The sequence below is a fragment of the Mobula birostris genome, chromosome 9 (genome assembly GCF_030028105.1).
Source record: "Mobula birostris isolate sMobBir1 chromosome 9, sMobBir1.hap1, whole genome shotgun sequence".
Classification (NCBI taxonomy): Eukaryota; Metazoa; Chordata; class Chondrichthyes; order Myliobatiformes; family Myliobatidae; genus Mobula; species Mobula birostris.
This window is the reverse complement of record NC_092378.1, coordinates 105,544,080-105,569,337: the sequence shown is the minus strand read 5'-3', so window position 1 is coordinate 105,569,337 and position 25,258 is coordinate 105,544,080. Positions and strand designations below refer to the sequence as shown.

Sequence of the window (25,258 nt, the reverse complement as noted above, 5' to 3'; positions counted from 1 at the left end):
ATGTTGAGGCTATGTAACACACTCGTGAGACCACACTTGAAGTATTGTGTGCAGTTTTGGGCTCCTTATTTTAGAAAGGATATACTGACATTGGAGAGGGTTCAGAGAAGATTCATGAGAATGATACCAGGAATGAAATGGTTACTGTATGAGCAACGTCTGGCAGCTCTTGGGCTGTATTCCCTGGAGTTCAGGAGAATGAGGGGGGATCTCATAGAAGCATTCCAAATGTTAAAATGCCTGAACAGATTAGATATGGCAAAGTTATTTCCCATGGTAGGGGATTCTAGGACAAGAGGGCACCACTTCAGGATTGAAGGACGTCCTTTTAGAACTGAGACGCTGAGAAATTACTTCAGTCAGATGGTGGTAAATCTGTGGAATCTGTTGCCACGAGCGGCTGTGAAGGCCAAGTCATTGGGTGCATTTAAGGCAGAGATAGGTTCTCGATTAGCCAGAGCATCAAAGGTTATGAGGTGAAAGCAGGGGAGTGGGGGTGACTGGAAGAATTGGATCAGCCCATGATTGGTGCAGCAGACTCGATGGGCCAAATGGCCTACTTCTGCTCCTATATTTTATGGTCTTATGGTCTTTTACTTTGAAAATGATGGAAAGACTTTGTGGAATCAAGAAATAAATATTGCATGCAGAACACCATGCCTCAACGTGGTGATCATACCATTGAATATTACAGGGAAATGGGTATACCCTCCCTTGAACTTGGAGATTGTGCTTTACTTGTGTGGCATATACTTTTCTTTTTAAAGTCCAAGCAACAATGATAACTATTTAGTGTTTAGACCATTCTATGATTTTGTAATTTAATTGTTATCTTCCTTTTATTTCTGCCCTCTTCTTCCATGCGGTATTGAGGGGAGATAAAAATTTCTTTCTTTACTTTATTTTCTTGTTTGCTTGTTGCAGGGTGAAATCCTCTTATTTTATAATGTTTGTTATCTCAGTGTTTTTGCATTGACGATCTCTTGTTCTCAGTCCTTTTTTTTTCTTTTACTTTGTTTTACTGAAAATATCTTCTAACAGAATTGTCCAAGCCACTTTTTAAAATGTTGTATCTTTAACAGGGAGAAAACAATTCGAAAGACTTTCATGGGGATGTTATTAAACAAAATTTCAGTTGAATCATGTAATAAGACAACCAATAGCACTGCTCAAAGAGAGCTTTTATAGATACCCTAAAGAAAGAAAAAGACTGGCTAGAGAAGATTAGGTAGTCACAATTCCAGTCAAAGGTGAAGGACTTAAATTAAGGGATCTGGAGAGAATAGAGTTAAAGGAGCAGAGTTATCTTGCAGGAGACTAGAGATGAGAAGTGCTGAGACCATGATGTCGTCATTCTGCCTCTGATTTATACAACCATGGTTTTTGAATAACTCCAGCTGGAACATTAAATTCCTGTATATTACATTTACAAAACCTGTTTTGGATGAAGGAATAACGTTTATCCATATTGTAGTTTTGCTGGAGCCCACTTCCATCTTGAAGATATTATTTAGATTTCATCTTGTGAACTTGCTGAGTGTTATCAACCAGGCTGTTTTATAAAATCTTAAATATGCAATTCAATGCTGCCTCCTTATTTAAAAAAAAATTGTTGTCATCTCCAGTTTGTCAAATAAATGGCATTTCTACCATATATTATACATACATGCATAAGATAGATTTTAAATCTATTTTGTTTCCATGCCCAGTATTTAATTTTCAATCTGATCTTCTAAACACTGCAAGGATATGGATTCCAGTGACAGTAGAATGAATTTTCTGTAGAACCGAATTCTTGGGAGGACTGGAAATTATTGCATCAAGGAAATCAATGTAATCTGTCAGCAGTATTCAATTTGCTTGATTGCAAATGCAGGAATTTAAAGTATTATGGTAGCTGCATCAAAGGCTAGGAATTATGTTGTTTGTGGGGATTAGATAGGACAGTTGAAATTGGGTCTTTTTTTTGAGTTATGTAGCATTATAAGCCCATAAGAATTAACAAGTATTTTTGATAGGTACTAAACATAAGTTTAATAATGGTCCAATGTCTGCTTCAGTTAGTTTCTGGCAAAATGATCAGTGCATCATGAACTGCAGACAAAGAAAACAACCAGAAATAATGCCTACAAGAGGAAAATGAGAGATTTTTTAAATGCTGGTTGATCTTTTGCTGAATATTATGTTTTGTTCTGTGTGGGCATAAAACTTTATGAAGGGTATCAAAGCCATGAAGATGCAGAAGACTTATAACAATACCTTCATTTTTACTTTGATACTGGCAAAGCCACAGTAGTGGTTGGGAAGTTGTTGGAATCGATTATTAGAGATTGAACCAAAGACCAGCTTTAATTTCCTTGGTGGCTTTATATCACAAGATGCTAGAAGTAAAGTAGAAATAAAAAGAACTGCCATTGCCAAAACCAGCTTCCAAAAAATGAAACCCATTTTTGCCAACAGACACATTTCTATGACAACAAGGCTTAGGCTACTAAAATGTTACATCTGGTCAATCTTGCTGTGTGCTTCCGAAACATGGACTATAACACCAGAACTCCAAAGAAACTTAGAAGCAACAGGAATGTGGTTTCTTAGAAGAATGCTGAAAATATCATATAGAGATAGGGTAACTACTCCAACGTGCCCATACAAAAAGATCTTTAATGAGAACATTAAATGAGAGGAAACTTAAATTCCTGGCCCATGTCATCAGAAAGGGAGAAATAGAATGCCTTACATTACAAGGCTGTATGCCTGGGAAACATGGAAGAGGAAGGCAAAGAAGAAAATATATGGACACTGTGAAAGAACTAACAGATCTAAGTGTGCGAGATATCATTGACGCTATGAGGGATCGTTTGATGTGGAGAGCCATGATCGCCCAAGCGTGTAACGCGCAAGGCACATGAAGAGGAAGATTGGCAAAGTTGTATTGTCCTCCCTGGAGCCAAGATGATTAAAAAAAGATTTGATTGCAATGTTCAAAATTTTGAAAGTATTTGTAACTAATAAGCAGAAACTGCCTTCTCAGTGTTAAGACCATCTATAACAAAAACATATAAAAGATAATGGTCGATCTGGAGGTGCGCTAATGAAACTTTGACAGCAATTTGCCCGTAGCGTCCCAGTGGTGAAAACGATTCTTTAACAATAAAGTTATATGTACTTTGATAATAAATTTACTTTGAGTAACTGTAGTACTTGAGAAGGAGAAAGCATTACATGGTTAGTGTAACAATTTGATTGGATTGCTTTATACCGTCTCACTTTTCAAGTTATTGTGCATTTTTGCATTTTTTTTCCAATTTAAGCATTATTTGTATTTTCTTTTCAGAATATGAAAGATTTATAACCAGTGGTTCCAAATTGCCATCCCTTGTTTGTGCTATTACAGGTACATTTCTGAACATCTGTTTTCTCATTCATCCTGAAAATCTCTTGCTTATTTTCTTCTCAATTCCCTACTCCCACCACCTTTCTCACTTCATCCTCTCCCTCTTTCTTTTCTCAGTGCCCTGACCTCAAATCTTACTCTTCCCACACTCATCAACTCTCCCTAGTTCACTGAATTTAAATATGATTAAATGTATTCTGTTTTTCAGGAAAAGGTCCATTAAAGGAATTTTACACCAATCTAATTGAAAAAATGCATTTTAAGTATGTTCATATTTGCACTCCATGGCTGGAAGCAGAGGACTATCCAGTGCTGCTAGGTAAAATTGCTTTTGATACACACATTTTAAATAGCAGTAATTTTAATAGTTATTTTGGGTTTTTTCACTTCATAATTGAAACTGATTAAGGAATAACATGGTAAATCTTCCAACCTGTCATAATACTTTCTGAAGCTTAGTTGTGCATAAAGCATGGCTGAGCTTATTGAACCAATATTTAGGGTGATACTGGTTTGTAAAGGCAGAGAACTTAGTATCCATGGAAGTATTGGCAAAGTCATAGAACTCTACACTTTGATTCTTTGCAATTGTACTTTTCTTTTAAATAGCTGAAGATTTTAAGAAAATATTTTTGCTGGAATATTTTGTACGGATCCATAATGCAATTGGATTAAACATGTAATGCACATTTCCCCCATACCTTATATTTTGTAATCATTTTATAGGATCTGGTGATTTAGGAGTTTGTCTTCATAAATCAAGCAGTGGGCTAGATTTGCCAATGAAGGTAGTAGACATGTTTGGTTGTCGTTTGCCCGTGTGTGCACTTGATTTCCAGTGGTACGTATAAGGTAAAATAATAACTCCCTGATTCTTCCCTTTCATCTCTCTGTTACATTGTCTATTTACAGTTTCTTAATTATGGTTAATCCTGAAATAACTTACTTCAAAAGCAGGATTTAAGCAAGCAAATATGTTGAGTATTAAGGCACTATTGTTTCATTATTATTTGTGTAATATTGAAAAATTGAGTTGCAGAAAATGTGTTAATTTCTATCATGTAAAAAAAAACACAGCAGCTCATCCATGCTTGCTGTTTGCCTGCTCAATACGGATTTTCTTTAAATATTCAGCTGTGATTTCTATGGTCCCTTAACCAATAATAGAGGTACCTCTGACACCAAGCTGTATCTTTGAAACCAGAATATTCACACTGCAAAACAGCTTTTACTACTCGTGCTTCAGGCATCCAGTATTGTAAATGCCTCCACAACACCGCCCCCCCCCCCCCCCCCAAAAGAGTCGGTCAAGTTTATTTTTAAATAGTGCATTTTCATTCGATTTTGGCATTTTGTTATTTAAATTTTGGAATTAATCCTCTGCACATTCAAAATATAAGAGATAAATATCAAAATCAATAAAGTCAGAAATTCCCGTACTTTACCAGTTTCACTCAACTAATTGTGATGTTTGATTACATTTGTTGTCAATTATTTTTCACTACCTTCCCTGTCCTATTCTTTTTCAGCTTCTCCTCTTGTTCCTGTCAGCCCTCTTACCTGTAATTTGTTTTTCAAGATCATTTGTAACATTCTTCTCATTATTTTACAGTCTACCAGAACTTGTGAAACATGAAGAAAATGGTCTAATATTTAAAAATTCTCATGAACTTGCTGAGCAACTAAAGGTAAGATGATATTTACAATGAAAATGATTTTTTAGCTTACTTTGGAACCTAAAATGAATTATTTTAATGCCCATGCTGGGACATCTTTTCCAGCCTTTATAAAATGGCTTTTGACATTCCATGAATAATTAGATACAAAAGTTTGAAGTTAATCACATTAATATTTTATACAGATTAAAAAATTTATGCTATTCCTACGTTAGTGCAGCAATCGGTAAATATGTAAATATCATCACTTTAAATCTTTATTAACTTGTATATAACAACCCATGTGTAATTTTGTTTGAAAAGCTGCCCTAAACTAGATTTGTCTAGTCTTGTGGTATGTATTAGACTTTACCACTCTGGTATCCAATTTTCAAGATGTAAGGTCAATATGATACCTGCTGAACTAATGTAAAACTATGTGCTATTAGTCTTAATTCTTGCTTATAACAGTTTCTCCTACAGCCTTTAATTATATCGTGTCGTCATATTTGTTACTGCACCAATTATGAAATTTAAGTTCATTACCCCTTTAATTATTCTTAATATGCTATCTACATTGATTATGATGCTTATGAATGGACATGTTCTAGTAATTCCATCAACTTAAGAATTTAGTGTACCCTATCCCTGCATCCCCTATAGTATCTCTTTTGAAATTAAGACTAAATTTGCACATAGCACAATGATCCTACCATGCCAAGGAAGAGCTTGTATTTTATTTGGGTAGCCTCCAGCCTGTTGGCATGAACGTTGAACTTAAGTAATGCCCCCACTATTTCCCATCCCCTTTTCCCTCTCACCTCCTTGCCCGCCCATTGCCTCCCTCTGCATATCACTCCTTTTTTTCTTTCTTCCATGGTCTTCTCTTTCACCAATCAACTTCCCAGCTCTTTACTTCTTCTCCCCCCCCCCTTCAGGTTTCACCTATCACTTTGTGTTTCTTCCGCCCCTCCTCTCACCAACTTTTAAATCTACTCCTCAGCTTTTATTCTCCAGACCTGCTGAATGGGTCTCGGCCCAAAACGTCGACTATACTCTTTTCCATAGATACTGCCTGGCCTGCTGAGTTCCTCCAGTATTTTGTGTGTGTTGCTTGGATTTCCAGCATCTGCAGATTTTCCCGTTTAAAATTATCTTACCGGATTTATGTTATAATCCTTACTATGCATTCCAAAGTAGAATCTACATTTCTCTGCCGATGGAGATCTTTACTAAATGATATAATTGACTTAATGACGCCTTGGTTAACTTGAATAGGTTCTCACCAAATAATTTATAACAGGTATAAATTACTCTTAACCTATTGGGATTCCTCTGGTAATTAGCTGCTAACTAATCAACCTGCCATGATCATCTATCAATAAGCTATATACCAATATTTTTACACTGCTATGCATTCTATTATGTTGGTGTGTGGTTAAGGCATTTGTCTAGTGATCTGAAGGTCACTAGTTCGAGCCTTGGCTGAGGCAGCATGTGTATCCTTAAGCAAGGCACTTAACCACACATTGCTCTGTGACAACACCGGTGCCAAGCTGTATGGGTCCTAATGCCCTTCCCTTGGACAATATTGGTGGCGTGGAGAGGGGAGACTTGTAGCATAGGCAACTGCTGGTCTTCCATACAACCTTGCCCAGATCTGCGCCCTGGAAACTTTCCAAGGCGCAAATCCATGGTCTCATGAGACTAACAGATGCCTATAAATGCATTCTATGCACTTAACATTAAGTCATGTTATATCATTGTAATAAAGAAATGTAGTTGAATAACTTTGAACTCTAAATTGCTTTTGAGAATAATGGCTGGTACTGGAAAGACAAATGTGATTTTACAAAGGTATTAGCAGATATGGTTAAGATTTTCCTTGGAACAGAAGATTAAGAGGTGTTCAATGGAAAGTTTCCATAGAATAAACAAGTTTGCTTTCTAGAGGGGAATAAATTAGTTTAATTGAGGATGGGTTAATGTTTTTAAAAAAGAGGAATAGTATTTGCAGGGAATAAGGGGGAGGTAAGAGAATAATCAGATAGACGAGTATAGAGATAGCCCGGCAAACTGCAGCCCAAATAAATGCTGATTTTTTTTTTTAAACTTACTATGTGGTGGAAGCAGGGAGAGAGGATTATTTTAATCTTGGATATCAATATTTAGTTCTTTGAGGACTCTCAGGATACTGAGATGGTTTTGATGATGGCATTATCATAAAATGAGGTTGTTACTCTCTCAAGATAGTGCCAGTGTTGCCCAGGTCTTGTTAAATTCAAGCCATTTGCTTCATTTTCTGAGAATATGGGAGTGGAACTGAGCACTATGCTTGCATCCGACCTTAAGTTACTGAAGATGTGGTCTAAGAGGATAAGTTTGGTAGTATATTGAGGGCATGGCTTTTCAAGAGCCATGGAAATTCTGGTCAAGATTATGGTGATCTGTGGTTTCTATTTAAGGTCATGGCTCAGACTAAGTTGTTTTTTTTAGATTGGTAGGGATGGTGTTGGGGACAGGGGAGGGGTTAGGCAAAAGTTTTGGCCCCTGTTCTCTATTCAAAGGCCAGTGATGTTGAACAAAAGACATCTGTGGTCAGATGTCAAGCTGGTGGACCCCCAAGTTTAGGAGTGACAGTGGATTCTAGGATCAGAGTTCTATGCAGGTGGGTGGGGGGGGGGTCAGCGATCCCCTGGGTATGTGAATCAGGAGGCCAGAGTTCAGGATCCTGTCACTGGGGAGTCTTCAATACAAAGCGTGGTGTTTGGGGGCCCTCATTGGTGGGTCCTGGGGTCGATACCAAAAATCAAAGCCCAGTGGTCACCTGGAAGGCAATGCCCAGGGTCTGGAAGTCAACTGGAGGCCAGAGGACTCTGCATGTGTATGTAGGTGGGTGGGAGAGGGGAAAACATGGGGCTTGTTTTGCTGTTGGTCGGCATCTATGCTGGTGCCAGAAATTGTGGCAATACTTGTGGGCTGTCCCCAGCACATCATACACAAAGGACACATTTCACTGTTTTGATGTATATGTGAAAAATAAATGATTCCAAAATCTGAAGTTGAATAATTTGAAAGCTGTGTTGTGACCATGAATTACAAACATCAACATATCCAAAGTTAGTATTGTAGCAATGGGGTTATTTTTTTTTTAAACACTACTTTGCAACTCCTTAAGATTTATTGAATTTTATATATAGCAACAAAACACAACCAACTGCATTTATATAAAAACAAGTAGGCCCTGTTACACCTCCTTGCATTTGGCATACATTTCTCCTTTACCTGTGATATACTTTAAATCTTAAACATTTCTTTGATCTTTGCCAATAAGAGTTGTATTTTCAGCTTCTCTTCACAGATTTCCACAACGAAACAAACAAACTTGGTGTATTTAAAAGAAACTTGAAAGAAGCCAAGATGGTTCAGTGGGATGAGAACTGGGATGAAATGGTGCTTCCTCTGCTGGCAAGTCATTGAAATCTGACCATTACTGAGACTCTTCAGCAGGTCTGGCTGTGTCTACAGTTGCTTCAGAATGGATCCTGAAATGCCATGGATAAGAAAAACCCAGTCTGGAGATGATGTGAAAACACTTGAGTACACCAATGAATGCCAAATAATTTTTGGATTACAAAACTGAAATGACTACATTTTACAAAAGTCAACCTTAATGTTTTACAAGTTAGGTGTTATTTTCAAATGGAATGCTTAGCCACTTTGACAGAAAAACATTGGACACAATAAATTAAAAGCTACAGCACTACTTTGAGTTTAAAAAAACTTGCCCCCTTGTGAAAAGCAGTGTGCAGTACATTTCTTTTAATATAAAAGAATTTAATTTTGTTTCCAGCATTTTGGACATTAAGTTCCATAATATAATTTAAGCAACTCTATTTTTGTACATCTGTTGTATGGAAACACCTCTGTAGCAGGTCCCTTCATCGTTTGATACTTAATTCCAATTTTACCTGTTTTCAAAAGAACAGAAGTAGCAGTTATTTTATAATGAATAAAGTCAATAATAAGTTAATAATAAAGTCAAGCAAGGGAAGGGTTGCAGGGAAAAGGGTATTAGATTAAAATATTTGTCTTTAAATCCTAGGTTGCAGAGCTTGTGGCTGAAAGCATTTGGGTCAGATGAAGGGAACTATGGTCAGTAAACACCATGGAGATGGGGAAGAATGTTAATTTAAATACCACAATGAGAATTTTGAAATGGTGGGGGATTTGGGACCATTTTATTTCAAGGATGCATGTTAAGTTTGCATAGGTTGAAGAATAGATCAACCAAGCGAAAATAGCTTAGATTTGGAAGGCAAAATTGTATTTGTATACTTGAAAATAGAGGTTGGGAATCATGTAACAATTTGGAAGAACGCATTTTTGTATAGGGCATTAAAGAGGGAATTGTTCACAGGCAGAAAGCACAATGAAAAAGGGAGGGCCACTGCACATTCAATTTCAGCATTTCAGAGAAATTTAGATAGGTACACAGATGGGAGAGGTGGAGAGGGCTATGCAGGTAGGACTATGCAAACTAATTTTTGGTATGGACTAGAGAGACTGAAGGGCTGTTTTTAGGCTATAGTGTTCTATGACTCTACATTGGATGTGCAGCCTAGTGATTTAAAGATGGTGGAGGGGTTTAGAAAGGTGGTCATGTCATCAATGTACACATGAAACCTAGTGTTGATGTGACCAAGTGGTAACATAAATAAGTAGGTAAGACATTAGAAAAAGTGATTCCAGTAAAACTCCAATAATATGCTGTCCAATTAACCAAAAATCACAATACAGTAACTGGATCACAGGTGATAATTCCCATGAACCCTTGTATCCACCACAGTACCAGTTCCCTTAGCCCCTTTCATACACAGAGCATTAGTTGCTACATTTCCTTTCACTCCTTGTGGCCAGGCTCTCCTCCACTTCCATGGATCTCACCAAACTTCGAGTTCATCTGATATTGTTTCTCCAAACTGCCTTTAAAGTTAGTCAACTGGAAAATTGATTTTATTGTGTAACATCTTAAAAAGTACATTGTGCATTGGAGAATAACATCCCATTGTATTTTCACCTTTGTATTTGTTTTTTTTGAACAATGGTTGGTGTTCCATTCTGGTGGGTGCAGTCTTTCATTGATTCTATTGTGTTTCTTGGGTTTACTGAGTAAGCCCAGAAGAAAATGAATTTCAGGGTTGTAAGGGTGACATGTACAGCGTCTATTGGTAGTACTCAACCCCCGCCCCCCCCCCCGGAAGATTTCATGGTTTATTGTCTTACAACATTGAATCACGGATTTAATTTGGCTTTTTTTTTTTGACACTGATCAACAGGAAAAAGACTGTGTCAAAGCAAAGTGATCTAAATTAATTACAAATATAAAACACAAAATAATTGATTGTAAAAGTATTCACCCCCCCTTCAAGTCAGTATTTAGTAGACACACCTTTGGCAGCAATTACAGCTTTGACTCTGTGTGGATAGGTCTCTCAGTTTTGCACATCTAGACACTAATTTTTCCCCCTTTTTTTTTATGAAATTGCTCAAGCTCTCAAATTGCTTGGGGATCATGAGTGAACAGCCCTTTTCAAGTCCAGCCACAAATTCCCAACTGGACTCTGATTTGGTCACTCCAGGACATTAACTTTTGTTTTTAAGCCATTCCTGTGTAGCTTTGGTTTTATGCTTGGGGTCATTGTCTTGCTGGAAAACAAATCTTCCCCCAAGACACAGTTCTCTTGCAGAGTGCATCAGGTTTTCTTCCAGGATTTCTCTGTATTTTGCTGCATTCATTTCACCCTCTACCTTCACAAGCCTTCCAGGGCCTGTTGCAGTGAAGCATCCCCACAGCACGATGCAGCCACCATGCTTCACAGTAGGGATGGTGTGTTTTTGATGATGTGCGGGGTTCGGCTTGCGCCAAGCATAGCATTTAGTCTGATGGCTAAAAAGCTCAATTTTGGTTTCATCAGACCATAGAACCTTCTTCCAGTTCGCTTCAGTCTCCCACATGCCTTCTGGCAAACTCTAGCTGAGATTTCATGTTAGTGTTTTTTTTTTCAACAGTGGCTTTCTCTTTGCCACTCTCCCATAATGCTGCAACTGGTGAAGCACCCAGGCAACAGTTGTTATATGCACAGTCTCTCCCATCTCAGCCACTGAAGCTTTTAACTCCTCCAGAGCTGTCATAGATCTCTTGGTGGCCTCCCTCACTAGTCCCCTTGCACAATCACTCGGTTTTTGAGGACAGCCTGCTCTAGTCAGATTTACGGCTGTGCCATTTTCTTTCCATTTCTTGATGATTGACTTAACTGTACTCCAATATTCAGTACCTTGGAAATTTTCTTGTATCCATCTCCTGACTTGTGCTTCTCAAACTTTTTGCGGAGTTGCTTGGAGTGTTCTTTTGTCTACCTGGTGTCGTTTTTGCCAGGATACTGACTCACCAGCAGTTGGACCTTCTAGATACAGGTGTATTTTTACTACAACCAATTGAAACACCTTAACTGCACACAGGTCTCCAAAAACAGATCTCCATTTAACTGATTATGTGACTTCTAAAACTAATTGGTTGCACCAGTGAAGATTTGGTGTGTCATAAAAAGGAGGGGTGTGAATACATACGCACTCAATTATTTGGTTTTTTATATTTGTAATTGATTTATTTCACTTTGTAGAAATCTATTTTCACTTTGACCCAAGAGTTTTTCTGTTAATCAGTGTCAAGAAAGCCAAATTAAATCCACTGTGATTCATTGTTGTAAAACAATAGAACATAGAAACATAGAGAAACATAGAAAATAGGTGGAGTAGGCCATTCGGCCCTTCGAGCCTGCACCGCCATTTATTATGATCATGGCTGATCATCCAACTCAGAACCCTGCCCCAGCCTTCCCTCCATACCCCCTGATCCCCGTAGCCACAAGGGCCATATCTAACTCCCTCTTAAATATAGCCAAAGTACTGGCCTCAACTGCTTCCTGTGGCAGAGAATTCCACAGATTCACCACTCTCTGAGTGAAGAAGTTTTTCCTAATCTCGGTCCTAAAAGGCTTCCCCTTTATCTTCAAACTGTGACACCTCGTTCTGGACTTCCCCAACATCGGGAACAATCTTCCTGCATCTAGCCTGTCCAATCCCTTTAGGATTTTATACGTTTCAATCAGATCCCGCCTCAATCTTCTAAATTCCAATGCGTACAAGCCCAGTTCATCCAGTCTTTCTTCATATGAAAGTCCTGCCATCCCAGGAATCAATCTGGTGAACCTTCTCTGTACTCCCTCTATGGCAAGGATGTCTTTCCTCAGATTAGGGGACCAAAACTGCACACAATACTCCAGGTGTGGTCTCACCAAGGCCTTGTACAACTGCAGTAGTACCTCCCTGCTCCTGTACTCGAATCCTCTCGCTATAAATGCCAGCATACCATTCGCCTTTTTCACTGCCTGCTGTACCTGCATGCCCACTTTCAATGACTGGTGTATAATAACACCCAGGTCTCGTTGCACCTCCCCTTTTCCTAATCGGCCACCATTCAGATAATAATCTGTTTTCCTATTTTTGCTACCAAAGTGGATAACTTCACATTTATCCACATTAAATTGCATCTGCCATGAATTTGCCCACTCACCCAACCTATCCAAGTCACTCTGCATCTTCTTAGCATCCTCCTCACAGCTAACACTGCCACCCAGCTTCGTGTCATCCGCAAACTTGGAGATGCTGCATTTAATTCCCTCATCCAAGTCATTAATATATATTGTAAACAACTGGGGTCCCAGCACTGAACCTTGCGGTACCCCACTAGTCACCATGAAATCAACATGAAAATCTCCAAGGGGGTTGACTACTTTTTATAGACACTGTACGTACTTTGATAATAAATTCACTTTGAACTTTGAAGCCTGTACCTTGGGTGTGACCACCCCAGTTTAAGTTTTACCTATGAAGATCTCAGCTGCCTTGATGGTTCCAAGTACATCCATCTCCAGCTCCAGTCCCTTTATGCTTGGGGTCATTGTCTTGCTGGAAAACAAACCTCCCCCCCCAGGTCACAGTTCTCTTGCAGAGTGCAACAATCTGTCAGGAGCTACAGCTGTGTACACTTCTCATAGATGCAGTCATCAGGGATACCTTGAGGTTCCCCTACTTCCCACACCTTGCAGGAGAGCATGCAACTACCCCAACTGCTGTCCTGCTTATACATATCAAGCATTAAGGATGAACAGCAGAATTTAGCTGAGTGGTGTAATAACAACAACCTCTCACTCAATGTCAATAAGAGCAAGGAACTGATTGTAGACTGCAGGAGAAGGAAACCAGAGGTCCATGAGCTAGTAAGCATAAGAGGATCAGAGGTAGAGAGGATCAGAAACTTTAAATTCCTACGTGTCACTATCTCAGAGGACCTGTCCTGGACCCATCATATAAATATAATTGCAAAGAAAGCACGACAGCACCACTACTTCCTCAGGAGTCTGCGGAGAGTCGGCATGTCATCAAAAACCTTGGCAAACTTTTATAGATGTATGATCGAAAGTGTGCTGACTGGCTGCATTATGGTCTGGTATGGGAACACCAATACCTTTCAGCACAAATCCACTACAAAAAGTAGTGGATTTGGCCCAGTACATCACGGGTAAAGCCCTCCCAACCATTGAGCACATCTACATGAAAATTGCCATAGAAAAGATCCTCACCACCCAGGCCACGCGCTTTTCTTGCTGCTACCAACAGGTAGAAGGTACAAGTGTCTCAGGATTTGCACCACCAGGTTCATGAACAGTTCCTACCCCTCAACCTTCAGGCTCTTAAACACTTATTCTATTTCTGGTGTTCCCACAACCGATGGTCTCACTTTAAGGACTCTTTTTATTGTGTTATTTCATGCTCATTACTTATTGCTATTTATTTATGTCTGCATTTGCACAGTTTGTTGTTCATTGATCCTGTTTACAGTTACTGTTCTATAGATTTGCTGAGTATGCTCACAGGGAAAAGAATCTCAAGAGTTGTATCTGGTGACGTGTATACTGTAATAATAAATTTTACCTTGAACTTTGAAATAAAACCTTATCTGTGCTCTGTCACCAAGGTCTCTTGAGCTAAGGCCTGAGCTCTCCAATCTCACAATTTCTGCTCCAAAAGCCCACTCCACTTAACCTTACTTTTCTTTTATTGGATAAAGTGCCCTCCAATTAGACAATCAATGAGATTTGCCTTTTCAAAGTTCCTGCTCTCAGTCCAAGCACCTTTCGCCACTTAATCAGCCTCTTCAGCCAAAATCCTTCCCCTTCTACACTGGCCCACCCTCACAATTTGAAGAGATGGGGATTGTTCCCAAGCATAAATATTAACAGTTAACAGCATAAGATAATAGTGGAAAGGAAAATGTACATTCGTTACTTTAATGGAAATAGGATTAGAAGATGACAGGTACACAAGACAAACTCAAAAGAAGGCATAAAGGAAATAGGATGAACTTAGCAATGTTGCAAATCTATGACCAGGGTACAGTCCATGGGCCAGAGGAAAGTGGGACCCTGATCAGATGATTTAAGATCTTTGCGATAAATAGGTTCATTAGCTCTTTACACTTTCCAGGGCAAGGGTGGAGGAGGCAACCACTTCTCTAAAAGGGCAGTGAACCTCTGCAATTATCTGTACCTCGAGGGTGATAGAAGCCCCAAAGTAGTGAGGATTATTATCAAATGAACGCAGATACCTGTTTAAAAGATTGACAAATTGAGGGTTATGGAGAACTAGCACAGAAGAGGAGTCAAAACCAGCACCAATTGGCCATTATCATACCGAACGGCAGGGAAAATTTGAGGGGGCTGGTGGTTTACTTCTATTGTGATAGAAGAGATGTGTTTAAGACAGTCATCTGCATGGAAGATATTTGGGCTTGAAACTTCAGAATGTTCCCAGAATAGCAAATGGAACCAGTCATGCTTCAGAAAGATCATACAAATCTGGTGCTGAATGGCTAAATAGCTGCACCATGAATTGTTATTCTGGAGTGAAATGTGGAGAAGTGGTAATAGTTGAACTACTGGCAAAATCCAAAAGCCAGTGCTACAAAGGCAGAGTTGGACAGAAAAACTGGCTGCATTATAGCAGCAAGAGTCCTAAGTAAAAAGAATGACAAAAATGTGAATGAGCAGCCAAAGTTCTTTATATGGGGTTTAGTGGGATCCAGGTTCAGCCATGATGAAATGGTGGAGCAAACTTGACAGGCTGAATGGCCTAATTCTGCTCCTATGTCTTATGGTCTTTCTCATTAGAAGGCAGCAAGTAATATATTGCTTGCTGTTCATAGGACAACACAGCTATAATGTTGATCATTCACTATAATAAATCTGATTTGTCTGCAACAAATCGGGGCTGCATTGGGAGAAAAGCCAACAACTTTGCAACCACAGATATAAAAATCAAATGTTCCCTATAATCCAAATATATGTATTAAAGTATTGGTCGAAGATCACAAGCACTGCAGACAAATATCTCTTAACACTTCTCAGGACCAAACAGCATGCTAGAAATTGAGTAAACAAGCCGATGTGCCTGAGTTTGCTGTCATGCCAACTTAGAAATATAACAAAAAAATTAAATTAAATTTGTGTTGATGCTTCCTATTTACCCAAATCAGACACGCTTCTGTGTTGATGTTGTAAATATGGTGATGGATTAGAGAAACTTATGACAAGTGACACTGATAGCAGGGAGCCCTTTTACCAGCCTTCTCACCATCTCACTGCCCAACCCCACCCACCACCCACCAAAACTTGTGGGAGTTCCGTTGTGACTGTTGCCACAATATCTGAATTTAGCAGCTTCAGCAGTTTGAATCCTGTTATGCATTGTTAATGATCCAAGCCCCAAGAACTGGTATCAGATGGAACTGCGATGGAAACAACTACAGGAAGAATCTGAACAATTGTCTCTTTAGAAATTACCAGCGACTTACCTAGTTCCACTTTGAATTGGTGATATGTCTCTGGATTACGTATGGTGGATGCCAAATATACAACAGTACTTGTTTTCATCTTTCCACTAGTTGTAGCTACAAGAAGTTTCTCCAGTGCAGAAACTAAGCAGAGGACGACCTCAGGATCATAAATTATATCTATTTATTAAGAGAATAAAAAGTAACATACACTTTCAATTGGACTCTTTGATATTAAAATAACAGCCTCGATTGAACATCTATACACATATTTTACTGAAGTACGGATCTCTACATCTCCAATTCAGACAACTCAGTGCTTTCACAGTACAGTGTTCAATACCCAAATATTTTAGTCATAAATAAGCAAAGTTGGCTTATGTAATTTTATAAAAGAATAGCTGTAGTACATATATATTGTGGTTCTCTATAAAGTGGACCTCAAATCATCTGTTCTCCGACTCACTACATAGCTCAATCACCTGCTATGATCTGTGAAACAATGACTGAAGTGGGTCTTAAATGAGTCCTCAAAGTGCAGTGATCATTCCGAAAGACTAGAAAGGGGAAAGGCTAATGAACACATATACAGCAGGACATTCTAAACAATGAAACAGTGAGTCACTTACGTAGCTCCACTAGCCTGATCCACCTTTTAATAAGATCATAACTGATCTAACCCAATGCCATCCTTACAAATCAAAAACTTGCATTTATACCTTTTAGACTCTCAACTCAACCCAAAATTCCTTACTGCCAACAATGGATTTCTCAAGAGCAGTCACTATAAGTGCAATTGTCACAAAGAACAATAAGATAATTTCTGATAAACTTCGGCCAAGGCAACTCTTCTTCATGTCCATAACAATAGGACTTAAAGTTTAATTCTCATACGAAAGACAGCATTACTTCCAAAGTACAGCTCAGAAGACAGCCTAGATTTTGGGTCCCAGCTTGTGGAATAGATCTTGAATCTGCAACATTCAGATCAAATAGATGGAGTGTTTACAAATGAGGCCTGGCTTACACAAATCCAACAGACTCAGATATGTCTATGAAGGTTTTAAGTCGTCCAAGTCACTGTATATCAGCTGGTATTTCAGACCATCTGTCCTCCCTGTCCAAACAACTCACAGAGTTTATAAGCCGGAAAACTACTCACCATGGATCAGCACTGAAGAAGCCTCTCGGATGAGTGGCCAAACATCTTCTAGACCGGTGGTCCCCAACCTCCAGGCCGTGAAGCATGCAGGGGTCCAGCAGTAGCCGGCGCACACCCAGCACATCTTTAAGAAAAAAGCTGAAATAAACAAGCTAATTAATTAGATGCCACCCGGCACGTAAATGTCAGCCCAGATCAGAGGCGATTGCCGATTGCGTAGAGCAAGTGATCTGGGCTGACATCTACGTGCCGGGCAGCCCCTAATTAATTAGCTTGTTTATTTCGGCTTTTTTCTTATAGATGTGCTGGGTGCGTCCTGGCTACCGCGGCACCACTACATGCTTCACGGCAATGTATCGGTCCGCGGCCCGGAGGTTGGGGACCACTGTGATAGACAACACAGGAAGTCCAGTTGCCTTGATTTACTGCTGCTTGATGAACAAACTCAGATATAATCCTGACTTTGCAAGAGGATCCCAAACATTTGCCACCCTTTGCAAGTAAATTCCTAACTTCCAAAATGTCCTCACACTAATTTTTTTTTAGATATGAACACTGGTTCAAGATCTCAACTAACTTGAGGTCTGGAACCATCTATCCATTCTTGAAACACACATCAAAGTTGCTGGTGAATGCAGCAGGCCAGGCAGCATCTCTAGGAAGAAGTACAGTCGACGTTTCGGGCCGAGACCCTTCGTCAGGACTAACTGAAGGAAGAGCTAGTAAGAGATTTGAAACTGGGAGGGGGAGGGGGAGATCCAAAATGATAGGAGAAGACAGGAGGGGGAGGGATGGAGCCAAGAGCTGGACAGGTGATTGGCAAAAGGGATATGAGAGGATCATGGGACAGGAGGTCTGGGGAGAAAGAAAAGGGGGAGGGGGGAAACCCAGAGGATGGCCAAGGGGTATAGTGAGAGGGACAGAGGGAGAAAAAGGAGAGAGAGAGAAAGAATGTGTGTATATAAATAAATAATGGATGGGGTACGAGGGGGAGGTGGGGCATTAGCGGAAGTTATAGAAGTCAATGTTCATGCCATCAGGTTGCTCTTACTCTGATTTAGAACATCTCATTAACTGTGTTGGCAGGCTTACAACCTTCTCTCACGTTAATATTATTCAGTTTGGACTCCTTCCTTAAATTACTGAGGTATGGTAGCATTCTTATTTTCATTGATTTGCAGTTACCTTGACTACATTACCTGTAATCCTAGCTCCTACAAGGACCAAATTCCATTCTCGCATTTTCTCCACCCTGTCGCATCTTTATTGAGAAGCCAATTTTCCATACTCCTTCAACTGTGGATTCCCTCCGCCATTCATAACAGGGCCCTCAAATATGTATGTTACATTTCTCAAACTTCTGCTATAACCCCTGCTCTTCTCAGCTGGAACATGGACAAGGTTTTACCCTCCACACTCAACTCTTATCACTAATGGCACCTTCAACGTAATACCACAGCCAAAAGTTACTGCTGCCCACCACTCTCCCAGCCCAAAAGGAGCACATGGCCACTAGAATCCTCTTGTTGAAACCTTTACCTGTGTGCTATGTCTAGATGCAATTGTTGTTCCAATGGCTTTCTCTGTATTGGGAAGACCAAATGCAAATCAGATCACTTCTTCGTAGAACACCTTTGTGTAGATGACAAAATTGCGATAAGAGCCCACACCTCTACCATCCAGAACAAAAGTCACCAGTTAGCAGGTGTATGGGGTTGAATGAGATCCGGGATCAGCCATGATGAAACGGCAGTGCAGTCTCGATGGGATGAATGGCCTAATTCTGTTCCTATGTCTTATGGCAGTTGCAAGCTCAAGTCACACACTACCCTGAAGTGGAAATCTATCACCATATCCAAATGCTGGACTCCCTACCTAATGGCACAGCAATACACCATGGCTGCAAAGATCACCATTAAACATATCAAAATCATCTTCTCAAGGACTGCCAGCTTTATCCATATCCCATAACTGAATAGAAGTATAATTGTACACTATACATAAACCCTGATAAATACCTCCTAGCTGGAGAATTGTGCCCCAAAGTATTCATATTGCCAGTTTATCATTCTGCCACATCGCCCCTTTCCTATTGAGACCAATTCTCCCTTCCAGCTGGCATGTCAAACCCTCATTAATACTCCTCCTCTTTGATAATTATATAGCCGGCTGGTGGCGTACTGGCATCAGTGCTGGACTTCGGCACGAAGGCTCCCAAGTTCGAATCCAGCCGGCTCCCTTGCATGCTTTCCATCCGTGCTGGGTTGAGCGTCAAGCTAGCAACTTGGCTTTGTAAAAATAAGAAAGCCTGCTTAAAAAAACACCGTCATGACGGTGTCCCAACAACTCCACTCGGAGTTAAGGGCTTTCTTCTTCTTTGGTAACTATAATTATATCAGAAGCTGGAATAACACCCTCTACTGTTTCACTGGTACCATATGATGCCAATCAAATACAAAGATTTTAGGGCCAGAGATGACGAGCAAGCAAGCAATACATTGAGACTGGTTCTTTCATAAAGCCAGCCCAGACACAGTAGGTAAAATGTCTTCATTCATGTGGCTCATTCAAGGCTTTATGTAACTGACGTGTCTGAAAGGAACTACATGCTATCCACCTTTTGGCTCCTGACAAGGATCTGTGAAAATATTATATCCTTTGAACATCATAACACCAATAATACCAAACTTTTCTCATTAAAGAACTAAAGTGAAATGGATTAAACAAACTTTCAGCGCCTCAGGATCTAATCCAGATTTGTGTAGTTAGGAAGTCAGCTGATGTGTAAGTACTGATTATATCATAGTCTTATTCAGAATGCACAATTAAGAAAAGTATTAGCCTGCCACACTTAACCTACCTGTTGCAATAATAATATCTGACTGAAGCTCTGAGGCCTGTTCTTGTGTAATTGCTCCCCAATCCAACCGAACAATGGCAACTTTTGGTCTTTGGATTTCTTCAGATCCATTGTTACTCTCGACTTCCACTTCACAGTCTTTTGTATTCCAGATGCCAGAATCTATCTGCAGATTGTTTCTAATAATATTCTTCCTGAGTTGCTTAAGTACATTAGAATGGTAATCACTGAAGGTGTACTGTTTCAGGTTGCAAGTCTTGCAAATGGCAATTCCTGTGAGACCAATTCCACTACCCAACTCCAAAACGGTCCTGATACAAAGTTAACAATTAGATGCTTCATAAGTGGGTCATTAACTTGTTGAAGGCTCATAATTATGCAAACAAATAATTTTATTTGCTTCTAACAAACTTCCCAAGCAATTTCTACTTCATACGTAGCCTTAAACCCAGTTAGATTGCAAAGGTAAGAAGTTTAGTTGAAGAGTACATTTACAATATTTAAAAGTAGAACATTTGTAATTCAACTTTGGTGAATCAGTGTGGGGGAGGTATTATAATGAGGAATGACTCAGCGACTTGATGAATTCTTAAAAAAAACAAACAAGAATCTAGGTTATACTTAGACACATCCTAATAAAACATGGAGTAGCATTAAAGGTATAATAATTTAAAAGAGAGAATATAACTTAAATTTATCAAATTTACTTGGAAGTAGAAAACAACGAGAAGATATTAATTTCCCTTTCCACGGGAATAAAATTGATTCCTAATTCTACTAATTCTGACCTGCAATTAAACACTTCAGGGTTTTCCATGGCCCATTCTGCAAAGTACAACGCAGCTTCCCAAGTGACCAGACCAGTAGTTCCTTCAGAAATTATTGCCACCTTTTCAGCAAGCGTAATGTTCTCTCCTGACAACTGAATAATGATCTTTTTTTAAAAACTTGAAGACACTTGAGTATTTCTTTCCCACTGCTCATTTTTGTGCAATTAAATCAAAAGACAATAGAAAATTAATCCTGATGAGATTATAACAAGAATGCATGCACACACACTCACTTAAACACACACACTGTAAACCAATAACAATATGAATGAGCAAGCAGGATTGACAAAAACAAATCTGGTGTCAGGTTCAAAATGATGTTCTCCAGGATCAGTTCTGGGACAGACCAATGTTGTTCACCATTTACACAGCTATTTGTTGTTAAAGGAATAGAAAATCAGTAGATGCGAAACAACTGGATACCAGACAAAATAAGGAATTTGTAACAAATTAAATGATATTAACAAATGGAAGGATTTTAATAGAGATAAATGTGGTGCTTTTGGATAAAAATTCCACATGATCATCAGGAAATAGGTGTGTAAATAAAATACAGGACCAAAGTGTGTAAGACGAATGGATACAGAATCAATAAACATTGTAATCAAGAACGAGGTGTTCATAATTACAACAAAGTATCAATGCTCATTTTTAAAAGGAAAAGAATTGAAAAAAATCAGAGAAATCATGTTATAATGGATAGCTGTACCACATTGTAATACAGTGCACCAAACTAATCTACCAATTATAAATAACGAATCGAGGTGATTAAAGTGCAAACAAAGATATCAAAGGGTTGCATGTAGGGAAGATATTTCTGCTTCTGGTGAACTATGGCTTCACTGAGAGTTAAATGTGAATTTGGAGTAGTTGAACAGAAAAACAAGATGCAAGGTATTGTAATGTACTACTGCCACAAAACAACAAATTTCACAGCATGTGCCAGTAATATTAAATCTGATTCTGACTTCAGTTTAATGTCTTATTCAAATATCAAAATTAAATTAATATGCCCAGCTTAGGTTTTTTTTTAAGACTCCTGTGTCAAGAGTAGGGGTTAAGTCCCAGATTTCTCAACTGGAGAGAACAAAGTAGAGAACAACTGATCCATGGCTGATAAACGCAAGAAATTTATCCTTGATCACCAGCTGTACCCTTGATACCAGCTCTTCTAGAACTGGGTTTGCTGGCACAGATGTTCTGTCCCTCAAACGGTTGCTGGTACTCACAGCTGGAGTTTCCAAGATGATTTTTGTTCATCAAATATTTCAAGGCATACGAAGGATTGCTCTGGAACATATTCTAATTAACTTTGCTGCAGTGCACATTCTAATTAAGTGGTAGAGGGGCTGAATGTCTTACCCCTGTTCATTAGAACTAAATTCCCAACAACTTTAAACAGTGAAAGATTTTGTTGGTCAGTCTCAAGGCTACACAGGTTAAAAAAGTGGTTAAGAAGGCTTATGGAATGCTTGCTTTTATTAGTTGAGTTCAAAAGTCAAGAGGTTATGTTGTAACTTTATAAAACTCCGGTTAGGCCACATTTGTAGTATTGTAGCATTCTGGTCGGCCCACTAGAGGGAAGATGCTGAGGTTTGGAGGTGGGGGGGGGGGGTGTAGAAGAGGTTTAACAGGATGCTGCCTAGCTTAGAGGGCTTGTGCTATCATGAGAGGTTGGATAATCTTGGATTGTTTTCTCTGGATCGGTAGAGGCTGAGGGGAGATCTGATAGAAGGTTTAAAAGATTATGAGAGGCATAGATAGAGTGGACAGGGAGTAACTATTTCCCAGGGTTGAAATTTCTAAGACCAAAGGGCATGCTTTGAAGGTGAGAGTGGGTAGGTTCAAGGGTGATGTGAGTGGCAAGCTTTTTACTCAGAGTGTGGTGCATGCCTGGAATGCGCTGTCTGGTACAGTGGTAGAGGCAAATACATTAAAGACTTTTAAGAGACTTTGGGATAGGCACACAGATGTGAGAAGATGGAGGGATATGGACCACAAACACCAGAAAATCTGTAAATGCTGGAAATCCAAGCACAAACACAAAATGCTGGAGGAAATTCGCAGGCCAGGCAGCATTCATGGAAATGAGAAGTAGTGAATGTTTCTGGCTGAGACCCTTCCTCAGGGATATGGAGATCGTATACGTAGGAGGGCTGAGTGTTTGGGTGTTTTCGATTTGCTTTTAGCTGGTTCGGCACGATACTATGGGTCGAATGGCCTGTCTTGTGCTGTACTGTTCTACGCTCTAATATCTACTGGAGATAACTGGTATTTACTTCCTTCCCAGATAGAATATACTGCAGCAGCAATACTGAGAACAGTGAATAATATTCTGCTTGTTTGTGGAATGGAGATAGTAACAAGCAAATCTGAAAACTCATAATTTTAACCTCTAGTAAATCACACGTAATGTTTATACACTACTAACTGTGCAATAATTTGAATGTTTTTATTCTTGTAGGATTGCTAGAATTGAATATGAAATAATTAAGTTGTACTGTACACTGACCAAAAAGTAGTTCTTGTAACATATTGGTGAATCTTCTGACCTCAGTACTTCACCCAGTGCATTATACAAATCATCCAGAGACTCAGCACCTGTTGCTTCATGCTAGATTGGGAAGAAACATTTTACTGGATATAAATGTGCCGGAAAAAAAAAACATGAGTAGTATTTTACACGTCACAAGTAACTCAGCAGAAGGCGTGGCCGTGAAATAAAAGTGATATGCATAGTGAATGCCTTCACACGAACTACCATTTGGGTATCAACTAACATGCTAGTTATTTCGAGGATGATATCTATATTTTATAGTCAGAAATAATACTCAATTTACAGTGTTCATCACGGGCTTTTAACTGGAAACAATAATGAACTGCAATCTGTTGTAAAGTTTTTTCCTGCAAATCTTCAAACTATTATTACTGTCATTCAAAAGAATTTACCTTTTTAATCAGCTCAGATAGAAAAAATCTTCTGTACTTCACCGATGGAGGATATTTTTTGCAAAGAGGATGCAGTACTGTCTGACAAATAATAAGAAATGCAAATGAGTTGTAGTTCCTACAAATTTACTTTATTACTATTTTTGTATCTGGTTACCACAGGGGCAAAAACAGACTTTCCTTTGATGTTCTAATCCAATAATTACATTGACAAAAATTTATTAACTTCAATATAATACGTGTAAGCAGATGATTGAGTGTAACTATAAGACAACAGAACCAAAGGTTCTACATAAGAATATTCATACTGATATTTGAATTAACTACCAATCCCTCAACATGTATATAGCCTGTGACCACTGACGTGCATATATTACAGCATGCAAATGCCTGTCAAAGTGTTTAATTTCGTCATTATATGTATGTTCAGGTGAGGACTGAGTGAGTGGATAAACAATCAGCTCCTTTGCCTACCAGTTACTTTCACATTCCTACAGAACGTAAAAGGAGCAGCAGTTTCTGTACTGAGTTGGACACAGTTCTCAAATGGAAATACATTCCAACTGTTATAAACTCATTTGATCTGTGGAAGGTTAAACTACTGAGGAAATTTAAAGAATTTTTGTAATGTTTCATTGCAATGCTACCTTCAAACTATTAACCTGAAAATATTTTAATTTTTTAATACTGCAAAATCTGGAAATCTGAGTTAAACAAAAAGATATTTTATGCAACAACTACAACTTGAGAATAACACACTTCAACTCTGAAACAAACTGGTGATCAGCAGCACTGATAGCAGAAAATGACTAACAGACAACTTTCTAGTCAGACACACAGGTCAAGTTTTTTTTAATATACAAGGTTTGGGCATTGATAAAGACAGCACTTATTGCCTATCATTTGCTGTCCTTGAGAACTTTATGGTAAACCACCTCTTCAACTGTCGTGTCACAGAGACACAGCAGGTCCGGTGCATCTTCTAGACAGGTTCTCCAGTGAATCACTTAACCTGTAGATTACATGAAGCGGGGGGGGGGGGGGCACGTTCTCCAGTGAATCACTTAACCTGTAGATTACATGAAGGGGGGGGGGGCAGGTTCTCCGGTGAATCACTTAACCTGTAGATTACATGAAGGGGGGGGCACATTCTCCAGTGAATCACTTAACCTGTAGATTACATGAAGGGGGGGGGCAGGTTCTCCGGTGAATCACTTAACCTGTAGATTACATGAAGGTGGGGGGGGGCAGGTTCTCCGGTGAATCACTTAACCTGTAGATTACATGAAGGGGGGGGGGCAGGTTCTCCAGTGAATCACTTAACCTGTAGATTACATGAAGGGGGGGGGGGGCAGGTTCTCCGGTGAATCATTTAACCTGTAGATTACATGAAGGGGGGGGGCAGGTTCTCCAGTGAATCACTTAACCTGTAGATTACATGAAGTGGGGGGGGG

At 39.3% G+C, this 25,258-nt stretch overlaps 2 protein-coding genes across 3 annotated transcripts in view; one reads left to right on the top strand and one right to left on the bottom strand.

Moving 5' to 3' along the window:
* Nucleotides 1-14,144, top strand: part of alg1 (ALG1 chitobiosyldiphosphodolichol beta-mannosyltransferase) — a 30,748-nt gene extending 16,604 nt beyond the window's left edge. Inside the window, exons 9-13 of one of the 2 annotated variants that reach the window (XM_072268539.1) lie at nucleotides 3,335-3,394; nucleotides 3,603-3,713; nucleotides 4,121-4,235; nucleotides 5,007-5,082; nucleotides 8,398-14,144. In XM_072268539.1, coding sequence (XP_072124640.1) covers nucleotides 3,335-3,394; nucleotides 3,603-3,713; nucleotides 4,121-4,235; nucleotides 5,007-5,082; nucleotides 8,398-8,529 — 494 coding nt within the window. In that variant the 3' untranslated portion in view covers nucleotides 8,530-14,144. Of the gene's footprint in view, nucleotides 1-3,334; nucleotides 3,395-3,602; nucleotides 3,714-4,120; nucleotides 4,247-5,006; nucleotides 5,083-8,397 lie in introns of those variants that run through there. The other variant, XM_072268540.1, reaches the window with a different exon arrangement.
* The window catches only part of eef2kmt (eukaryotic elongation factor 2 lysine methyltransferase), a 30,681-nt gene continuing 13,576 nt past the window's right edge, over nucleotides 8,154-25,258 (bottom strand). The window contains exons 3-8 of the mRNA XM_072268541.1: nucleotides 23,805-23,885; nucleotides 23,368-23,469; nucleotides 20,814-20,947; nucleotides 20,026-20,336; nucleotides 16,025-16,183; nucleotides 8,154-9,020 (exon numbers count right to left, since the gene is read on the bottom strand). Coding sequence (XP_072124642.1) covers nucleotides 8,914-9,020; nucleotides 16,025-16,183; nucleotides 20,026-20,336; nucleotides 20,814-20,947; nucleotides 23,368-23,469; nucleotides 23,805-23,885 — 894 coding nt within the window. The 3' untranslated portion in view covers nucleotides 8,154-8,913. The remainder of the gene's footprint in view (nucleotides 9,021-16,024; nucleotides 16,184-20,025; nucleotides 20,337-20,813; nucleotides 20,948-23,367; nucleotides 23,470-23,804; nucleotides 23,886-25,258) is intronic.